This window comes from Zingiber officinale, chromosome 4A, assembly GCF_018446385.1.
Source record: "Zingiber officinale cultivar Zhangliang chromosome 4A, Zo_v1.1, whole genome shotgun sequence".
Lineage (NCBI taxonomy): Eukaryota > Viridiplantae > Streptophyta > Magnoliopsida > Zingiberales > Zingiberaceae > Zingiber > Zingiber officinale.
The window spans coordinates 151,507,261-151,528,298 of record NC_055992.1 but is presented as its reverse complement, the minus strand read 5'-3'; the positions used below and the strand labels follow the sequence as shown (position 1 = coordinate 151,528,298).

Below are 21,038 nucleotides of genomic sequence, written 5' to 3'. Positions count from 1 at the left end.
TTTTATTTTCTAGTTAATCGCATAAACTTGGCCATGCCATATTAAGCTACTTTGTATCTGTTCTCCCAAGTCCCCGTGCAACTTAACACACACATTAAAAATACATACAAACCAAATTTAAATCCTTTGCCAAACACATCAAATAATACGAGTGAACACGACCATTTAAGGAATGCAACTAACATTAATTTTCCATTTTAGAACATCATCGAGTCCATTAACATGAAGCAAATGTTACTCATAAATGTACTGTGTAACAATGTCAAGAATAGCCATCACATTTTGCATTGCTAAACAAGATTTATTTTGACAATATTCTCAATGTAACTTCATAGATTGCAAATATGCATACATGATACTTTATTACAGATTGAAAGTAAAACTAGTTGTAACTTCATAGATTGATGAAATCAACAAATGCATAAATGAGTAGGTAATGCTATATTGGAATTTATCTCATAATGGACAAATTGATTTTCACTAGTTGCAACACTATATGGTAGGATGATCCACTACTCGAGTGGAAAATCAATTTGTCCATTATGAGATAAATTCCAATATAGCATTACCTACTCATTTATGCATTTGTTGATTTCATCAATAAACCTTTGCTCATGCTCCTTCATGACTACTTGTCCTTCCAAACGCACACCGTCCTTAGGCAAAGGCTGCTTTAGAAGGATGCCATAAGTGAAGGAAAAGTCATGTGTTTTAGGGGAAATAGAGTTGGGTATTCCCCATCCATAGTCTGTTTCATAAAACTCTATCCATCTCCAATCTGACAAAGTCAAATTATTGTAGCTAATTGAAATCTTATATGGATCTTGCTTGAAGTTGCCTGAAGCCCATTCCTTAAACTTTGTTGGTAAACTTTCTTTAGCATCTCTAATGAACCTCGCCAATTCCGCAAGTGATGCCTTCATGATTTGCTCACCGGTTGCTGTGATAGATAAGAGATAGACACAATTTCCATAATAGCCGGCCTTTGGCAGTTGGAACAATACATGACGAATATCAGCAGCAAAGGTGAGGCTGCACATCTCCAATGGCACTGATTGCCCGTGTTCGACATTTCCATATAATTGCAGCGATGACCTCAAAGGTGGTGAATTGATTGGATGTCTCTTTTGCAATTTTTTCCTTCAATCTTTCGATGGTTTGAATCGAGAAATCATACATGGAATTCACAATGTCGAACTTGGCTGGGAGAAGTGAAAGTGATGACTTTGAGAGCATTGGAGGGGCGGGAATCGTCTCTGTACCAGATTGGATCGATAGAGGGATGAGTTTGACTACAAGCAATCTCGCCTATGGCTTTTAAGAATTGCCCAACGCCAATGCCATCAAACACCAAGTGATTGAATTTGAGTCCAACAACAAACCCACCACATTGAAAATGAGTTACCTATGCTTGCACAATTTAATTAATTTGCATTATTATTTGAATAATAATTTATGATTATAAAATGAAGTTTAAGAATTTTAAATTGCAGGAAAAGTATTATTCAAATTAAAAACTATTTTTTTTGCAATTGTTTTACATTACAACCAACGGACTGATTGATTTGGTATATTATTTATTTTTAAAATATCTTTAATTTAATTTAGTATATTATTTGTTCGTTAAATCTATCATAATGTTCATATTCAAGTTAAACTTAGCAGTCACAGACTTCTTTTGCATCTACTATTAAAACACCGAAACCCTAAATCTATCAACGTTAAACACTGTCCCCTCCTAAATCTATCAACGTTAAACACTGTCCCCTCCTAAATCTATCAAATTAAAGACCATCAAGATGATCATTAAAGAGTGTTTTAATGAGGTGCCAAATCTTGAAACCCCACATTATTATCGCTAAAGAATTAACCAAGTTTTGCATGAGTTTAATTTCCTATTCCAAGCAAGTTTCGTGTTGAGAATTGACCTCAAGACCTATTAGAATAAGCATCCATTTAGATATCAACTACCCCAACCCGTGAGGATTTGCAAGTGATGTAGAAAAAGTCTACATAGTAGACTTAATTGACATTAATTTACTTTGGAGACACTTCAAATGGTAGGTTCCATCAACATCCATGAGGATAGTTATGGAACGTAGGGTTGTAAACTAATAAGCTGAGCCAAGTTTAATTTTATGTTATTCAATTATTTTTAATAACGTAAGCTAAATTGTCTTTAAAATAAATCAAGTTTTGAAATGGTTATTTAATTTTAACTTATTTTATTTTTTATAAGTTTGAGCTTTGTTAAATTTGATTCGAACTTGGCTAGTTTAGATGTTATTGAAGTCTCAATTTACATTTTTTTAATAATTTTGAAACTTAATTTTATTTTTTCAAATTGAATTTTAAAGCATTGTGATACATCAAAATCAAATTAAAGGATTCATCAATCGGATCTAGTTATCATCAATCGTAAGGCTATATTGCATATCAAAACAATGACATATGAAGGGCTGACCTTAATCCAACACTAGAACCATTGTTCCTTTTCACCGTATGAATTCCTGCAAGCACAGCGGAATGATCTTTTTCAAGGAATACCAACAACTAAAGTTCTCAATAACAAAAAGAGGAGAGGGAGAAGAAGAGTACAACCAAGTCAAGAAGATAATGCGTAATAATTTTGACTTCCGCCTTTTTTATATGACGCAGAAAAAAATAGCGATTATTCTACCGGTTGACGAGACGGAGGGAATAGAGAAGAAGCCAAGAAAAAACTGAAGAAATAAAGAGAATACTTATAGTTTGCAAAAAAGAAAACTTTATTACTAATTGAGGGATGAATCCTCATACAACTAGATAGGAGTTTCTATATATTCTAGACCCTAAAACAAGAAAGGAAAGAAATCCCAATATATAGACCTCAATTACAATCTTATAGAAAAAGAAAAGACAACTTTCTAAAAAAGAAATATCTTAGTAGAAATTAAAATTAATAAAATAAAATATTGTTTTAAACTAATTATGACCAATAACTACGAGGAATACCAAAAATACCATAAAAATAAAAATTACTAACAATAGTCACTACAAGAAAAAAGATAAAAGACAACACCTTTTATACGTTGTTTATGTGGCTGGAAAAGTGTTGTTGTTGTTAAAAGTGTGCTAAAAACAATGCTTAAAAAGTGTTGTTATTTTTAGCAAAAACAACGCTTTTGGAACTTTTAAAAAACATTGTCGTTTTTCTCAAAGACAACGCTTAAAAAGCGTTGTTATTTTTTAAAAGACAACACTTTTGTAACACTTTAAAAACATTGTCGGTAGCCCTGAGGGCGTAGCACAAATGGTGGGCACATGACATCTCTAGCGTAATGGTCAGGAGTCGATTCTCAGGAACTGACGACCTGAGGTTTACCCCATCACGCGCCTATGACCTATGTACTTGCATGAACCTCCCTCCATATCCATGGGGCCGGTATTAGGGGGCCGCTAAGGTAGCATATCTATCTTTTTTAAAAACATTATCGATTTTGCAAAGACAACACTTAAAAAACATTGTAGTTTTTTTGTAAAAAATAATACTTTTACGACGCTTAAAAAATGTTATCTTTTTTAGCAAACACAACATTTTTTAAATCGATAGAGAAGAGTTGTCTTTTTTTTAAATAATTTTTTTTAACAACAGATATAGAAGATATCCATAAAGTTTACAAACAATATCCACAAAGAGAAAATAAATACCCATAATTTTTTAAAAAATTCAACTATTTAGCAAAAAAAAATACAATTTCATATAATCTAAACAAAAAATATGTCCGCATAATCCACAAATTAATTTTGTATCCATATCTGTTTAGTTTATACAAAAACAAAACCCTTAAATTGTATGAAGGGAAATAAACTCACAGAAGTACCTAATAGCAAGATCATTATCCACTAAATTTTGCAAAATATCCTCCACTGGTTGACTTATGATACCTTTCTTTGGGCCTAATTTCTCAAGGTCTTTAACACTGCATCAAAACAAAAATTTGTATAAGTAGACAAAGAAATGTTAAAAGTTATTGCAACAACCTTTGAGATCCTGAATAGAGAACATGATCTATATCTATAAAAATTCACTAATTTAAAATAGCAAGAAAGCAGATGAATATGCACAAAAAAGACAAACAAATCATTCAGTGCAAGAAAGCAAGTAAGCAGATTAGAAATTAGATTCTACGCATATCATTCACTAATTTAAAAAGCAAGGAAGCAGATTTTGTGCATATCATTCTAAACTGACTTATGCTCCTATGCTTCATTAGTGACCCGTGTTTGATAAGGCTATATAAACAAGGCAAACAAATCAAAAATCCAAAAACTGACACACGTACAAATTAGAAATAAAAAATCTACACACGTAGTTGTTGAAATTCAATCAAAACTACCATTCGACTAGTTGGAAGAGGGACATGCGGAAGTATTTACAAACGGCGATAATGAAAGAATGGATGGGGAATCACAGACTGGCGACAAAATGGTCTCTGAACAGACAGATGGTGTCGGTCGAGGGATTTTTGGGCCAATCGGATGGAGAAGGTAGAAGATCTCGTACTCGGGAGGGAGTTCAAAAATATTTCTCAGAGCCTCGGCGTCGTCCGCATCAAACCGAGACTCCATAGTGGTGTACCAGAGTCTGGGAACGACGGTCGACAGTTGCGAAGAGCTTGCCATTGCAATAGAAAGCAAAAATAGCGGAAGATATACGACCGAAAGAGCGAAAAGACCATCGGAAGGTCACCAGTAATAAGGAGGGAAGGAATCTTACAAGATGAGGATCGTCGGAGCATGAAAGGAGAAATGGTCAAAGAAGACATGCAGAAGGACCCCGGAGGAAGAGAATGAAGGACGATTGACAGAGGACAACACGCACAGATCGCAGGAGAGCACAAGGCGCAGGAGCATGAAGGTCGGGAACGCGGTAGCAAAAGTGTGGAGAAGGCGGTGGGGCAACGAGCTCATATACCCCGGGCTCGGCCGACCAGAGCCGTCCAATCCAGGTCATGAAAACTTAGGTGAAGATCCAACCATTGAATTTAAACCACCAAACGTCGCCATCAATACTTGTCGCGTAAGGCGTGCGGTGACTGCAGGCGTGGCACATGGTGTGCTACCACGGATCGGCAATAAAAGCCGACATGGGAACCTGTTCTGCCTTGATGAAAAAGGATTTACACGCTTCCCGAGAAATCGAGGTGACATCAAGCCAATCTGCGTTCGTCCAGGACAGATGGAGGACAAAGTATTCAAGTATAGGCCTTTGCTTGTCCGATCGGATCAAAGGAACACGCTTATGACCGAGCAACCATCTTCAAAAGGTCGTACGGAAAGGAAGGCCGATCGGGATGGAATCTGCTCACGCAATAGTCCAGTCAGTTGGACCACGACCTCCTTCGACTATACTTGAAGGGGTGGCATATGATGCAATAATAAGGGGGTCAGAGTCACCTTAGATTTGTACCCCCTGAACACCTTGGGAAAAGTCTTCGCCATAATGGAGGTCAAAGTTAAGACGATCAACGCCCCTATCATAGGTCGGGTGGCGAAAGGTTTGCCCGACAAAGATATGAAAGGCCCGATCCGACATAATCACTAGCTCAGCCACCAACTGAGCTAAGACGCTCAAGACAGGAATGAAGGCCAAGTGTCTGCAGAAGCATTTCGAGCGGCTACCCTGCTTGGGTTTACATCAATGACCAGATCAACAAAGTAGAGTCATGGTCGAGCGAATCATACGCGGACAACGCTACTATAGCCGAGCGGCTATCCCGTTCGGTCTAGACACGTGTAGCAATGAGATAGTGGAAATATCGGCCGAGCGGCTATCTCGCTCGGCCAAGTAGTAGATTCATCAGCCAGACAACGGAGACTCCAGTCGAACGACCACTCTGCTCGGCCCGGCAACGAACGACATGGGGATAGGGAACTCCCAGCCGAGTGGTCATCCCGTTCGGCTGAGCAACTGACACCAAAGGGATATCCTTCAATACCCTTTTGGGAGTTAGTGCCTCCGACGGGGCGGTATGATCAGGCAGAAGATCGTACATCGGAAGATATATACTTGGCTTGTTAAGATAATGATTATCCCCTAGGGATAAAATATCAATATAATATTAAATCTGGTATTGAGGAAAAATGTGACATTTTGTAAAGAAAATTGATGAAAGCAAAGGAAAGGAATTGACGATGGAAAAAACATTGGTGGCCTTAATGAAAAAGAAAAAGAAAAAAAATATGAGGGAGAAAGAAAAGAAGAAGCTGCATGATGAAGAAAGAGAGATGAAAAAGAATATAAAAAAGAGAATCGTGGACTTACCTTCTATCACAACTGACCTCCAAGGTTTCGAGTGTTGGATATATGTGAATGGAGATGAGGTGAAAGAAGGAAGAAGCTTAATGTGAATAGGACTTTAGTTCCATATTGGGAGTTTTAAGGTATTTTGGTTGATTTATATTGATTCATATACTTTGTTTGATGCGAACAAATGCATGGGGAGATGCTCTCTCTCATGCGTGGTGTTCATGGGGTGCAAATCTAGGGTCTGGATTATACTGAACCAAATTGACTCGTGTGCGAGCACGACTTGAGCGCGTCGAATGCCAGACTGGTTAGGGTAAAGTTTGTCAAAGTAGAACAACTAACATTTTACCACGTAAACTTTTTTGCTTCTTGTGTAACATATGCATTAAAGAAAGATTAATACAGCCGAGTGAAACGTTGCCGTTTCACAACTGGCAAATAATGATCATTAAACGATCATTAATGTTGCCCATTAGTCTGAGCTCTTATATAAGGAGGTTGCGACCACAGGCAAAATGTTACACACTAAAAAAGTTGAAGCTCTCCACCTATGTTCACCTTCTCCTCTGTCTTGCATCTCTTGCTTGGCGGAGTGCCCGTGATAGCAGTCAGGTACCTCTCAGTTCTCCCTGACCATCAATGCTTGGTGGGAATCACAGTTCACCATTGTATTATGAGAAACAAACGACTCGAGAAAGCTTCAAAGCATAGTCGGAGGTGGGGCGAATATGTTTCAAGGAAATTGCGTATCGCAGACCTCGATTCATACATTCGGCCGCTCGCATCGCTTGGTCGCCCTCAACGCTCGCCTGATCTCATCGCCCGCCTGACCTCATAGCCCGTTCGCTCGCTTGCATCGCTAGCCTGGTTGTAGCGCCCGCATGGCCTTAGCGCCCTATTGGCCTCTCGCTCGACCTGTTTACTTGCCCGATTAGCCACTCGCTCAGCTTGTCTGCTTGCCTGACCGACCTCTCGCTTGGCCTGTTTGCTCACCCGACATGCCACTAGCTCAGCCTGTGTGCTTACCCGACCAGCCACTCATTCGGTCGCTCGGTCTTTTTGCTCGCCTGACCAGGCACTTGCTCGACACACTCACCTGACCGATCGCCCTCATTGCCCGGTCGACTGCTCTGTCCGGTCGAACTTGCTTGGCCTTACTATTCGGTTGGCCTCTTTACTGTGCAACTCAAACGTGGGGTTGATCACTCACCCGCTCGGTCTAACTACTCGCTCGACCTGTCTACCCGGTCGGCCAATCTACTACTTGTCCGCCCGACTCTTCAGTCCACTCGAACTTTACTGCTCGGACTCGGAGCTCGGTCTGCACCTAGCAATTAGCAGAAATCAGCCCCTGCTGGTAACTTGAGATTATCTGCTCAGGTCATCTCTACAGATAAGTTGAATTTAATTCAGTGTAATTTAAATTCAGCTAATACTCCATAAATCTCCGGCAGTATATTGTTTGTCTAACATCGAGCTCATGGTTGGCCAACTGCTAGCAGTGGAGTTAGTCGCTTATCTTTGCGACGTGCCAGTAGAGGAATGCCTCCCGACTGGTCATCTTCCACACTCGCTCAATCTTCGACGGAATGCCTCCCGATTGGAGATCGTGAGCGCTCACCCTTGTGAGGTCACTAGCCCCCACAAGGGCCACTGACCCAGTAAACACTCACTTTCACGAGGGTTGTCGACCTCGCAAGCGACCTTTGAGGTCGTCGACCCTACTGGCAACCTCACGACTTTCGAGATCGCTCGCCTTAGCTTGTGGTGCTATCGAAGGGCGAATGACTTCAAAGGTTGCTCGTGCTTGTTGGGCTGCCTCCTCCTTGATGTGTGCGACACCCTCACGGGCACACCGACAAGAAGAGGACGTCTTATGGGCTATCAATCACGGTTGGATGAGGTCAGTTGTGATTGCTAATAATAATAATAATGATAGTAAAAGGTGGAATCCGCTATCTAGCGACCTCGCATGGTCAACCCCATGACCATCCGTGAGGAATTAAATCAGAAAATTGTAGTTGTCCAGTGCGATGTAGAGTTTTTTTTCCTTAACTTTGTAAAGATTCAAACACTTATCCTATGATAGTAACTTTGCTCCATACTAACCAACTCAATTTTACCCCAAATAATAATAATAATAATAATAATAATAATAATAATAATAATAATAATAATAATAATAATAATGCAGGGAATTGTTTTCCACCGATTTGAGGTGAGATTGGATGAATTTATAAATCTGTGTATGCATTAGATAAATAATAAAAAGAAAAATAATTCTTTTTATTTTTTCTAAGTGAATAAGAGAATGGAATGTAATTCATTTTTTAATGCAGTAAACAGATCCTTCGAATTTTCAAAAGTCAATATTCATCATAAAAATAAATTTTAATATTTTTATTTGTTCATCATGTTCATTATCGTAATTCAAACAAAGAATTTTGTTACTTTTAAATTAATACTGAAATTTACACATTATTATTTTAAACCCTCCTCTTGGGAGAAGGAGCTCTCCTCCACACCCTTCAGACTTGGCACCGCCAAACCCACTCAATCGCGCACTGATTCGCACCCTTTCTTCCATCTTTGCTCTTATGGCGCTCCACCTCCACGGCCTCATCCTCCGCTCCTTCTTCCCCTCCTCGCATCGCCAAGCCGCCTCCACTGCCGGAGCGCCCTTCTTCCTTCCTCATCCGACCTTTCCGCCGTGCACTCCCCGTCTTCCTCTCCGTTTCAAGCCCCGTAGGAATTACCCGTCCGTCACCGGGAGGCTCAACTCGTGCTCTCCGCCGGCGGCCTCCGCAGCAGTCTCACAAACAGCAGAACCCGTAAAACTCACACATTTGGAGGTTCTCTCTCTCTCTCTCTCTCCCCCACAGATTTGTTATATCCCTAGATTTACCAATCGGGATGCCGTTCCGTCGTTTTAATTTAGAGTAACAGTTGGCTGTGGGATGTCGACGGAGTCAGGATGTTGGTAGATCCGATCCTGGTGGGGAACTTGGACTTCGGCGTGCCTTGGCTCTACGATGGAGCTAAGAGATTTTTGAAGAACTTCAATGTGAAGATGATTTCTTCTGTTTGTGTATGTAACTGGGTGTTCATGAATCTGACTTTGTTCATTCGATAAGACAGCTGCAGGATCTTCCTGAGCTCGATTGCTTGCTGATCACGCAGAGCCTTGACGACCATTGCCATGTCAAGACCCTGACTCCTCTCTCGAAAATGCTTCCCGAGTTGCCTGTCATCGCCACCCCTAATGCTGAGGCGATTTTGACCACTCTGTTTAAAAATGTAAGCACCGACACTTTTCTTGGGCAAATGTTTTTGGTCGACTTAGTCCAGTAATTGGTGAAGTAGAATTACATATGGTGAATTAATCTTATGGTTATTGATCATAATTATGAATTAATCTTACGGTTATTGATCATAATTATGTAAAGTGGCATTAAATTGGGGTGATACACCATTACTCAACTTGTAGTTAATCTTATGGTTATTTACTACAATTAAACAAAGTGGAAGTAAATTGGGGCGAGACACTATTACTCAGCTTTTAGTTATAGGTGTTAAAGGAATGTGACTAAGTGAGAAGCCCATTCCTTTCGGTGTGGCTTCTTGAGCATGCTAAAAGGCCTCCCACCAAAGTTCCTTAGAATTTTAAGAGGATCGGGTTTTGTTGGACTTCAACATGATAGTGGTGCCAACATGATCGGGTTTTGTTAATCTTATGGTTATTGACTACAATTAAACAAAGTGGAAGTAAATTGGGGCGAGACACTATTACTCAGCTTTTAGTTATAGGTGTTAAAGGAATGTGAGTAAGTGAGAAGCCCATTCCTTTCGGTGAGGCTTCTTGAGCATGCTAAAAGGCCTCCCACCAAAGTTCCTTAGAATTTTAAGAGGATCGGGTTTTGTTGGACTTCAACATGATAGTGGTGCCAAATCTAATCTCTAGTGATGTTGGGAGTAAAGGAGTGTTAAAGGAGCAATAGGAAGTACGAAGCTACTTCCTTTAGTTTTGCATTCTTAAGTGAGGTTTCCCTGCTATGTGCCTTGATTGGACTTCCTCTTGGGCTTAAACATCAAGATGGTGTCTGTTTAGCACTTTGAAGTGCCACTAGGATGAACAAAACTCACGAAGAAATCGAATTTAATAAACTGAAATATGAGATGTCATGAGAGGTTAGGGCCTCTTTGAAGGCCTCAAACATGATCAATCCTCCTTAAAATGTGGGAATAATAACCTATTTCTAAAATAACATACTGAGGTATGATATCATATTTTCACTGAATGTTGGAAAGTTGTTCATAAAATTTGTGGAGATATGGGATGAAACTAACTTGTCTGCTCTACTTAATCCAATTTATCCTTTTTTTAATGTTATTATTCAGCACAAGAATGTCAGATAAGTATCATGCATGCTTTTAATTGTTTATCTTAATTATCATAATCATCATCCAAGAGAATGTCTTTTGAGTTTTAGTTTATTTAATTTTTCATTTTCTTTGTGTCTAACAATTGAAATCTTGCTTTTATTTTTCATGGCATGGGACTAATCTATCTGTCTGTCACCGTGTTCATGGTTGAACATACGTCTTGTGTTCGCATGAAAATGAACTAATTATTTTATGCTCTGGTATAAGCCCTAGTTTATCATTTCTGCAGATTCTTTCATTGCTGAATACATTCCATGTTGAATTCTTTGCAGGTTACCTATTTAGAACCTGGTCAAAGCATTGATTTGGAGGGAAAAAATGGAAGTAAAGTAAAAGTCTCTGCAACTGAAGGTCCAATTTTGGGGCCTCCTTGGCAGAGGCCAGAAAATGGGTTAGTAAGTTAACACAACAGGAATTTTAGCTCGTTTTGCAGTTCGCCTAGTAGAGATTTCATATTTATTCGAGTAATTTCGTTTTCCGGTAATCTAAGGACAGGTATATAGTTGAATCTGGACAAAGCCATTTGACTCTCTACTATGAGCCACACTGTGTATACAACAGTTCCTTTCTACAAAATTACCAGGCTGATGTTGTCATAACTCCAGTCATTAGGCAACTGCTTCCTGGTTTCACTTTAGTCTCTGGACAAGAAGATGCTGTGCTTCTCGCAAAGTTGTTGAAAGCCAAGTAATGACTGACTTTATCAGTTCCCTTGGTGTCTTATACTTGCTGTCTTGACTAAATGAAATTTATGGATGATGATTCTTTTAGATACATTGTTACAATGAAAAACGGTGACCTCGACGCCAAAGGACTTCTTTCATGGATTCTTTATGCGGAGGGCACAACAGAATCATTCCAGGTAAGTAAATTTTGGAAGTCGAAAGATGATGAAATCCTGTGCTACCAAATGTTTGTACCTTTATGAGCACAGCTTATGAAGAGTTGACCGCAAAGTGTAATTTAAGAGAAGAGACGAAGTCTGAACACGTAGATTATCAAAAAAAAAAAAAAATTGTAAATTCGCATGTTTTGCAACTTTTCAATGCTTAATCAGTAGATTCCAAGTAATCTAGTGCTGAAACATCAATCATGTGGGTTAAACTTTTAGCACTAGGTAATGGCTTCTCTAATGAGCAGTTTTGTCCTTTGAAAAAAGACATTGTTTTAGTTGTGGAACTAGTTTTTCCTAATAATTAGTTATTTTTCAATAAATTTGTTAAACTGAAGATTATTCAACAAAATGTAACTTCTATATTCACAGTGATGTTATTGATGAACTCTGAGTTATTTATTTATCTAGTTTTCGAAATTCAGCTTAGCCTGCTAGAGACTTTTTATTCCTGCAGGAATTGCTGTTGAAGGAATTGCCAAACGTCCAGGTGTCGGAGCCTACGCCTGGTGTGCCATTGGAGATACCTGTGGTTTCTGCTGTCTCACAGTGAAGCTCCTAAATAAACAATACTGTTTTTCTTTTTTTTGACCAATTATATATAACACAGTCCAATCAGAAGTATGCGTGTGTATATTCTTGCTTTCTTCTTCAGTTTCAGTTCAAGTATTAGAGGAATGATTTCGCAGTCGTATGCAAACAGCAACACGAGAGGAGAAAGTTCCAAACGCTTTCAGTATTCGAAGATTTTGATATCTTTATTCGATTGTTGAACACATAGAATTTACAGAAGCAAGACCTAAATGAGAAGTAGACAGCACATGCAACATGAAGAAACTCAATCAACAGAGAGGATCGAGGAGTAATTCACCAGACAGGGGCGGGAGAGACTCGATCCCTGATTACAAACTCAGCCGGAGATCTCAATGGACTTCACTTCCGGCTTCTTCACCTCCTCCTTGGGGATCGTCACCGTCAAAACACCATTCTCCATGCCCGCCTTAACCTGGTCCACCTTGGCGTTCTCCGGCAGCCGGAACCGGCGCAGGAACTTGCCGCTGCTGCGCTCCACGCGGTGCCACTTGTCGTTCTTTTCCTCTCGTTCCTTGGCGCGCTCGCCGCTGATCTGGAGGACCCGCCCTTCCTCCACCTCCACCTTCACCTCCTCCTTCTTGACGCCGGGGAGATCGACCTCAAACACGTGCGCCTCCGGCGTCTCCTTCCAGTCGATGCGGGTGTTGGCGAAGGCGGAGGCGTCACTGGCGACGCCGGGGCGAGGGTCGGCGAGGGCACCGAAGAAATCGAAGGGGAAGCCGTCGAAGGGATCGAAGAAGTCGAGGGAGAAGGGATCGAAGATGTTGCTGCGCCTCACGATCGACATTGTCGGTGGCTCTCAATCAGGCGTTCTCGAACGTTTGTCGAAGGCTTCGCTATAACAATGGCTAAACAATTCGACCTGGGTGCTGATTTATAGAAACGGGATAGAAAGATCTGGAAGCAACTATAGCCGTCTCGTTTAACTCGCTAGAAGTGTCTAGTGTTTGCCTCCCCTTCGTCAGCCATTCGAAACAAAAAGATCTCAAATTGTTTTTTTTTAAACAAAAATGAAAGGGCACGCCATTTTCAATTAAAATCATATGCACATCCCATTTAAAATAAATTATCTGAATTTAAAAATAATAGTGATAGAAGTTGATAAGTAGTTGTTATGCATAAAATATAATAACTAGTCGCTATATGTTAGCGTAGTTATCTGTTAACTTTTAGATACTAGATTGTGATAAAATAATATTTATTTAAAATATAGTGGGTTAATGAAATTTTTTTAATTTATTTTACTCATTGATATGTTATTTTAATTAGACTATTACCCTCCAATAAATAAAATATGATAAAAGTTAACACTTAATTTTATAGTAATAATTATTTGTTAACTTTTATACATTTAATTATGATTAAATAATATTCATTTAAATTATAATGAGTGTTATGAAATCCCTTAGTTTCGTTTGTTTATTGAAATATTATTTTAATATAGTTACCACTCTTTAATAAATAAAATCAATATAAAATAATGATACTATTGTAGAAACTAGTAACTAGTTGTTATACATTACAATAATTACTTGCTAACTTTTACGCAGTCGATAATGATTCGATAATATTCATTTAAAATATAGTAGATACAATGAAATCCTTTTAGTTTGTTTTACTCATTAAAATATCTTTTAATCAAGTTATCATTCTTCAATAATCAAAACCAACATAAGATATTAATACTATTGTAAAAACTCACAATAACAGTTACCTACTAATTTTTACATAGTTGTGATTGAATAATGTTCATTGAAATATAATGGATGTTAATCTGGCGGATAGAACAGGAGATCCCCATTTTGAGGGGTCAACGCCACGTGGAAATCAAAAGGTCAGGTGGTCGACCGGAGAAGGACGGACCGAGCGGCCGATTGGAGAAGGATGGGTCGACCTCCTGGCCGGTCGACCGATGAATAACCGAGGGCAAAAGGCGCCCTGACAGGAGTCGGAGTTCCGGCGCTCGACTGAACAGTAACGATGGGCCGAGTGGAAGTCTTGGCCGAAGATACAAGGTAACATACTGCTAGCAGTCCCTACATGACACCTTACCGAAGATCTCCCCAGCATACCGATGCAAACGGAATGCCGGACGGGATGTGAGTGTCGTCCGGCCGGGCGTAAAATGAGGGCTAGCCGGACGGGACGCCCCGTCCAGCTGACCGGACGGACGCCCCGGCATGGGGTAGGGAGAGAAGGACGAGGAACATCTTATGACAGCCGTCTAGTCCTATGACTAGGCCATACTCTTAGTCTGGTGATGAGGTGTTCTGCTGTCCCATCGAAGACGTGCCGAGACTGTAGCAGTATGGTGTCAGGTAAGCTTTCTGACAAACACATACTGAGGTATGGGCTAAGGACACGTGTTTACCTCGGTAGGTGTGCGTGAGCTCTTTCACCGCTCTATATAAGGAGCCTTATACTTCGCCGGAGGTACGCGTTCTTTGATATTCGGAGCCACCTTTTGCTGTCCGCTTACCTGACTTGAGCGTTGGAGGGTCGTCGCCGGGAACCCCTTCCCGGCCCGACTTCTGTGCAGGTTCGCCGGAGTTTCGTACGATCAGTCGTCGATCCACGTCAGCTACCCGGAGAGCGCCACGTGCCCAGCGTCCGTTGATTCAGCCTTCGGACAGGATCAATTTGGCGCCGTCTGTGGGAACACTCCTACATCCGATTGGAAGCAATGGACGAAGCTGGACGACCGCACACGGTGATGCTCTCCACGAAGGAGCTCAACGCTCTAATCAAGGCAAGAGCAGCTAAGCTCGTGGAGCGACAGAGAGAGAATGCGTAAGCCGAGCGGCTGAAGCAACAAACAACGTCAGCATCAGGTGGCCGAGCGGAGGCAATGATCCCCGAGCGGACGCCTCCCCCGAGACAATGATCCAACCGACATTCAAGGGGGAGCACCGCCGAGCGGATGAAGATGGATTGGGACTTGGATCAACCATGAAGCGCAAATTATCTCCAGCCTTTCCGGGGCAGGGTGAAAGGTACCAATATAATGTGTGCTGTATATTTTCCGTTTGGCTGTATATTTGAAATGCAGGAAGCAAAATGTTAAACGCAATTGGCATTATCTGCCGAGCGGCCTATCTCCATGATGTATAAGATCTGAGGCACCGACTCAATGTCGAAGACCCCGGGCCGATCGGCGGGGCGTAAAAATTATCCGACCCAAGTCATCGAAGATGAAGACCCCTCGCCGCTCGGTAGGGCGTATGTCATCAGTGTTAAAATTAGCCTTAAAGGTCGTCGAGGTCCGACGTTAAAAATCGAGAGACGAGCCGGCATCTATAAACCCTCCGAGCGGAAGACCGTCGAGCTCCGACGTTAAAAATCGAGAGACGAGCCGGCGTCTATAAACCCTCCGAGCGGAAGACCGTCGAGCTCCGACGTTAAAAATCGAGAGACGAGCCGGCGTCTATAAACCCTCCGAGCGGAAGACCGTCGAGCTCCGACGTTAAAAATCGAGAGACGAGCCGTCGTCTATAAACCCTCCGAGCGGAAGACCGTCGAGCTCCGACGTTAAAAATCGAGAGACGAGCCGGCGTCTATAAACCCTCCGAGCGGAAGACCGTCGAGCTCCGACATTAAAAATCGAGAGACGAGCAGGCGTCTATAAACTCCCGAGCGGAAGACCGTCGAGCTCCGACGTTAAAAATCGAGAGACGAGCCGACGTCTATAAACCCTCCGAGCGGAAGACCGTCAAGCTCCGACGTTAAAAATCGAGAGACGGATCGGCGTCTATAAACCTTCCGACTGGAAGGTAGTCGAGTTCCAATGATAAAATTCGATGTTAAAAGACGGGCAACTGGAGCCTGTAAGGCCGTCGGACGAATGGCTCTATGCGTGGTCCTTGGTTGAAAGGACCGAACGGTGATCGAGCCGGCTGTAATAGTGAGAATGAAGCCATCGTATGGCCGGGCGGCCCCTTTACAAAATTTACTTTGACGCGGGGAAATTATGACCGAGACGAGAGTTAGAGATTAGACGCTGGTCAAGCAAACAAATAACCAAAGAAAAAATTCATTCACGCCAAAGCAGCGGACAGACAAAATTTATAACATTTGCCCCGAGCGGTAAGCATACAGAAGATCGTAGATACTTGAAAGAAACTTCACAGACCCTCATTCACAGTCATCAAAATTAAAAAGAGAGTCGGAGATGGAGCCCATCATGGTCGCTAGATCTTCGGGGGGGACGGACAGCTCGGCGGGTATGTGGCCCTTGGTCTTCATGTAGTCCACCGCCACCTTGATCGCCTCTTCAAAAGTTAAGGACAGCTTGTCGCTAAACTTTTCACCAAATTCATCTGAGCGGACGAATGCTTTGCGCGCTTCCGTCAACCGACCGGACTCCCCGTCCTGATATTCTTTAATAGTAGCTTTAGAAGCATCGAGGGCAGCTTGAAGATCTTTCAGAGCCCCTTCCGCTTTAGCCTGGTCGGCCGAGCGGCCCTCCCGTTCGGTCTTCAGCAGGGCGTCCAGGTCTTTCACGCGCTGCTCTAACCCCCGGTTCTCTACCTTCATTATATCCATGTCCTCGATGGCTTCAAGCTTTCGGGTGGTCGCAGTCTTTATTTCCTTGTCCCGCTGCTTGACCAAGGCTTCGAGGCGGGCCACTCCGCTCGTCAAGCCGGAAGACTTACCCCGTTCGGCTTCCAGCAACCTTTTGGCCTTCTCCAGAGCGGCCGTCGATTGTCTGTTGTCCCCCGCAGCTTTGAGCTTTTTCAGCTCATCCTCTAGCTCGGCCAGTCGATTGCTGATGGCAATCTGCTCCACCCAGTTCTACGAACGGATATGAACAACTTAGAAATTCGATCCACAATAGCCAACAAAGCAAAAGAATATACCCCGGACGCCTGTTGTAAATTGCTGTCGCCGAGCTGCCCAGGAGTCATCATGGTAATTCTGAGCCGAGCATCCTCCCAAGCCTTGGCGAGAGGACCCGTGAGTGTGATTTGCTACTCGGGGACCACCGGCCGATCAGCGACCGCCATGTATTCTTCTGACGGGAGGCGCAGGACGGTTTTTATCAACTTTGGGCCGCTCGGATCACCCTGAGAAGTAGCGGCCTTACCGGACGGCTCACCGGTGGAGGAAGAAGGACGGTCGCCCAACCGCCTAAGACGCCGTAGGGTGCGGGTAGGACTGGAAGGCGGCACCTCAGAGGTAGCCCTTGGAGAGCCGCGCGGCGTCGGGGTACTTTCTATAGAAACTGTCCCGGATAACACTGGAGCTTCATCGCCCCGCTCGCACTGTGGTTCATCAGATGGAGTCGGTTGAGATGCTGACTCTGGCCGTCTGCGCTTCCGAGTTGCCAGGGGAACGTCGTCGGCCGAATGACCCTCTACCTCGACTTGAGTAGAGGGTTCTATGTCGCCCGCGACCTCATCGTGAGAGGCAAGAGCGTCTAAGGCTTCGGGGACACCCTGACTCCCCTCATCTTCTTCGCCGGCCGGATCAGCTGAAGCCAAGCCCCGCTCGGCGACCTCCTTATTCTTGGCCAGCTCGATCTCAGTGGCTCTCAGTTTCAGCCGCTCGGTAGCCTTGGCGCGCCACATGACTTCAGCTGCAGAAGCAAAGAATAAATCAGTTAGAACAAAAGAAACGGGAAGATAAGAGAACTTACTCATGCTGCAAGGCAGATCGGCTGGGATGGAAGACAAGCCGAATAGATACAATACTCTCGGAAGGAGCAGCTTGTCGATGTGATATCGCTGGCCGATCAGCCGGTCGGCTGCATGAAGGTAGGCCGGATCGCCCCTGAACTTGTCGAGCTCCGGTTGCGCTGGCATCGCCGTTTGCCACTTGATACGAAAGGCCGGTGGCTCGGGGAAATGCATGTAGAAAAAGTACTCCTTCTAATGTTTGTTGGAGCTCGACATGTTATCAAAAAGGACGAAACCTATCCTAGATTGGAAAACAAAAGTTCCCCACTCGGCTTGCTTGGGGTAATAGAAGTAATGGAACACTTTGGGGTCTAATGGGATGTTGTTCAATTTAAAGAGAACTACCACCCCGCTCAGCAGCCGGATGGAGTTCGGAACCAGTTGGCCGAGCGGGATGCGAAAATAATTGCAAACTTGCAAGAAAAACTTATGGGGTGGAAAGCGTAGCCCGGCCAAAAATTGATCTCGGAAGAAAAGAACGGTACGGGGCGGCGGTTCATGTGGCCGGTCGGCGGGGGTGGCTATTACTATATGGTGGTCGGAAGGGATGTCATAAGTCCGAGCGAGGCGCAGTGCGTCCTCCTCGTCAAACTGGCTCTCCATGGTCGTGTACCAGAGACCGGGAGCGCCGCCGGTCGACTGTGAGGTACTAGTCATGGTATAGGGCCGGGAATGAAAGGAAAAAGAAATAAAGCCAGGAAAGAAGGGGGCAGAATGATAGAGGTGATTAACAGGAAGAAAAGGAGCGAGGAATCGAGGAAAAGAAAGGCTTACAAGCAAAAAGATGGTCGCAGGGGGCTTTGAGGTCGTCGGAGAAGCGAGGTCGCCGGAGAAGAAAGGAGCAGTGAGGCGTCTGGGATCGATGAAGCCAAAGTGCGGCGAAGAGGAGAAGTCAGGAGCTTTATAATGACGGTCGCAATCAACTTTCATCGTCCGATTCAGGTCGTGAAATACGAGGCCATCATCCGGCCGTTCATTTTAAACGGCGAATGTCCCATCGGAGGTGACACTACCGCCATACACTGACAAGAGTAGGATCGCTACGTGTCAGCAGGATACGGGTCACATTTAATGAGTATCCCTTACCGTGCGCAGCGCACGTGACTGGCAGTAAAGGAAAGGATTTGGTAGGGATTTCAAGGGAATACAAGGCACGAGCAAGACACCGCCGACCGGATGAGCATCTCTATGCCTGGCCGAGCGGACTAGTGTAGTGGCCGTTACTCAGTCAGATCGGCAGTCCAGTCAGTCGGACTTCGCCTCCTTCGACTAGACTTGAGGGGGAGGCAAGTGATCCGGCGGATAGAACAGGAGATCCCCATTTTGAGGGTCAACGCCACGTGGAAGTCAAAAGGCCAGGTGGTCGACCGGAGAAGGACGGACCGAGCGGCCGACCGGAGAAGGATGGACCGACCTCCCGTCCGGCCGACCGATGAATAACCGAGGGCAAAAGACGCCCTGACAGAAGTCGGAGTTCCGGCGCTCGACTGAACAGTAATGATGGGCCGAGCGGAAGTCTTGGCCGAAGACACAAGGTAACATACTGCTAGCAGTCCCTACATGACACCTTACCGAAGATCTCCCCAGCATACCGATGCAAACGGAAGGCCGGACGGGATGTGAGTGTCGTCCGGCCGGACGGGACGCCCCATCTAGCTGACCGGACAGACGCCCCGGCATAGGGTAGGGAGAGAAGGACGAGGAACATCTTATGACAGCCGTCTAGTTCTATGACTAGGCCATACTCTTAGTCTGGTGATGAGGTGTTCTGCTGTCCCATCGAAGACGTGCCGAGACTGTAGCAGTATGGTGTCAGGTAAGCTTTCTGACAAACACATACCGAGGTATGGGCTAAGGACATGTGTTTTGCCTCGGTAGGTGTGCGTGAGCTCTTTCACCGCTCTATATAAGGAGCCTTATATTTCGCCGGAGGTACGCGTTCTTTGATATTCGGAGCCACCTTTTGATGTCCGCTTATTTGACTTGAGTGTCGGAGGGTCGTCGCCGGGAATCCCTTCCCGGCCCGACTTCTGTGCAGGTTCGCCGGAGTTTCGTACGATCAGTCGTCGATCCACGTCAGCTACCCGGAGAGCGCCACGTGCCCAGCGTCCATTGATTTAGCCTTCGGACAAGATCAGATGTTATAGAGTCTTAATTTATTTTCTCATTGAAATATTATTTTAATTATATTATCACTCTACAGTATTAGAGACAATTTATTTTAAATAGAGCGTTTATCTATTCATTAGTATAGATGGTTAAGATATATGAGAAGATATAATCGGATAAGTTTTGATCCTAAAATTTTATATAATAATATCCCATATCTTTATCATGTCGTGTCTTATGATTTATCCAATGTTTTTTTATTTTGATTTTGATTATTTTTTTAAAAAAAGGATTTTAAAAATAGTTTACATAATATGTTATAAAAATAGAGTATTTTTTATATTATAGTGGTAATATTTATTATAATAATTGTTGAATAAAGATATTTGAAGAATAAAATATATAATATATAATTTATTTCTCATTTTTTAACCATGCCATTTTAAAAATATGCGATTTGATATTTATTTATTTTCCTTGCAAAAAGCCACGTGCGCCTCCACGTGAAGTTCATCACCTCCTCTCCCACCCGCAATCTTATCGTTAGCCAGTTCACTTTTGTCGTGAAATATAGCCGTTGGCCGACGGTTCGCCTCTTCCCCACCGTCCATCGCCACAATTCCCGCGCCCCCAAACAAGCGGCGCACGGATCGCGACCACGCGCCAGGGTGGCGATCCGAGCCACCAGATAATCCGCTCATCTGCACCCGACGCGTGTCCCTTCATTCCACGTGGTGCCCCGTCGTCCTTTGATGCCCTCCGAGCCTGTTCCGATCTGATCACAACTAGTAAAAGGCTATTGGATTATTTTAATACGTGGCATACGCGTCGAACTTATCACAATCCCCTAATCTGGCAGAGATTTACGCAGCGATCCGTTCGTTCATTGGGTAAAAAATACCCGCCTTTCTATTGGTGTAGAACATCAGATCCCACTAACATAACTAATAACAGATTGTGTATTTTTGAGAGTAAGTGCTAAAGGAGAAGCATCCTGATTTCGTGGCTCCTTTTCCTATAGACATGCTGCTCC

The 21,038-nt window shown here is 43.3% G+C and overlaps 3 protein-coding genes across 5 annotated transcripts; 1 reads left to right on the top strand and 2 right to left on the bottom strand.

The window, feature by feature from the left end:
- Positions 1-569: 569 nt before the first annotated feature.
- Positions 570-4,665, bottom strand: LOC121972934 (myricetin 3-O-glucosyl 1,2-rhamnoside 6'-O-caffeoyltransferase AT1-like). Its single transcript, XM_042524545.1, has 3 exons — positions 4,424-4,665; positions 3,864-3,962; positions 570-1,140 (listed from the first exon to the last, which is right to left on the bottom strand). The coding sequence occupies exons 1-3, from the start codon at positions 4,663-4,665 to the stop codon at positions 570-572; spliced, it is 912 nt and encodes a 303-aa protein (XP_042380479.1).
- Positions 4,666-8,799: 4,134 nt separating this feature from the next.
- On the top strand, positions 8,800-12,281 carry LOC121971703. 3 transcript variants are annotated; one of them, XM_042523096.1, is made up of 7 exons: positions 8,800-9,144; positions 9,231-9,356; positions 9,431-9,589; positions 11,008-11,126; positions 11,231-11,422; positions 11,507-11,597; positions 12,085-12,281. In XM_042523096.1, exons 1-7 carry the CDS (start codon positions 8,890-8,892, stop codon positions 12,178-12,180), a joined length of 1,038 nt encoding a protein of 345 aa, XP_042379030.1. In that variant the 5' UTR covers positions 8,800-8,889; the 3' UTR covers positions 12,181-12,281. The 3 variants fall into 3 exon arrangements, with proteins under 3 accessions (XP_042379030.1, XP_042379031.1, XP_042379032.1); XM_042523097.1 differs by having other exon boundaries at positions 9,231-9,380; positions 9,473-9,589; XM_042523098.1 differs by having other exon boundaries at positions 9,003-9,144; positions 9,239-9,356.
- Positions 12,282-12,364: 83 nt separating this feature from the next.
- Positions 12,365-13,104, bottom strand: LOC121971704 (16.9 kDa class I heat shock protein 2-like). The gene has a single exon (XM_042523100.1). It carries the CDS (start codon positions 13,006-13,008, stop codon positions 12,538-12,540), a length of 471 nt encoding a protein of 156 aa, XP_042379034.1. The 5' UTR covers positions 13,009-13,104; the 3' UTR covers positions 12,365-12,537.
- Between the last annotated feature and the right edge of the window lie 7,934 nt (positions 13,105-21,038).

What these genes read in the sequence shown, in the direction of transcription:
- LOC121972934 (XM_042524545.1), bottom strand. Translation starts at nt 4,665, where the DNA reads ATGGCAAGCTCTTCGCAACTGTCGACCGTCGTTCCCAGACTCTGGTAC. An exon ending in TCCATTCTTTCATTATCGCC is followed by an intron (nt 3,963 to 4,423) that starts GTTTGTAAATAC and finishes GTTTTGATGCAG; the next exon opens with TGTTAAAGACCTTGAGAAAT. An exon ending in GATAATGATCTTGCTATTAG is followed by an intron (nt 1,141 to 3,863) that starts GTACTTCTGTGA and finishes GAAAGATTGAAG; the next exon opens with GAAAAAATTGCAAAAGAGAC.
- LOC121971703 (XM_042523096.1), top strand. Translation starts at nt 8,890, where the DNA reads ATGGCGCTCCACCTCCACGGCCTCATCCTCCGCTCCTTCTTCCCCTCC. An exon ending in TGGCAGAGGCCAGAAAATGG is followed by an intron (nt 11,127 to 11,230) that starts GTTAGTAAGTTA and finishes ATCTAAGGACAG; the next exon opens with GTATATAGTTGAATCTGGAC. An exon ending in GCAAAGTTGTTGAAAGCCAA is followed by an intron (nt 11,423 to 11,506) that starts GTAATGACTGAC and finishes TGATTCTTTTAG; the next exon opens with ATACATTGTTACAATGAAAA.
- LOC121971704 (XM_042523100.1), bottom strand. Translation starts at nt 13,008, where the DNA reads ATGTCGATCGTGAGGCGCAGCAACATCTTCGATCCCTTCTCCCTCGAC.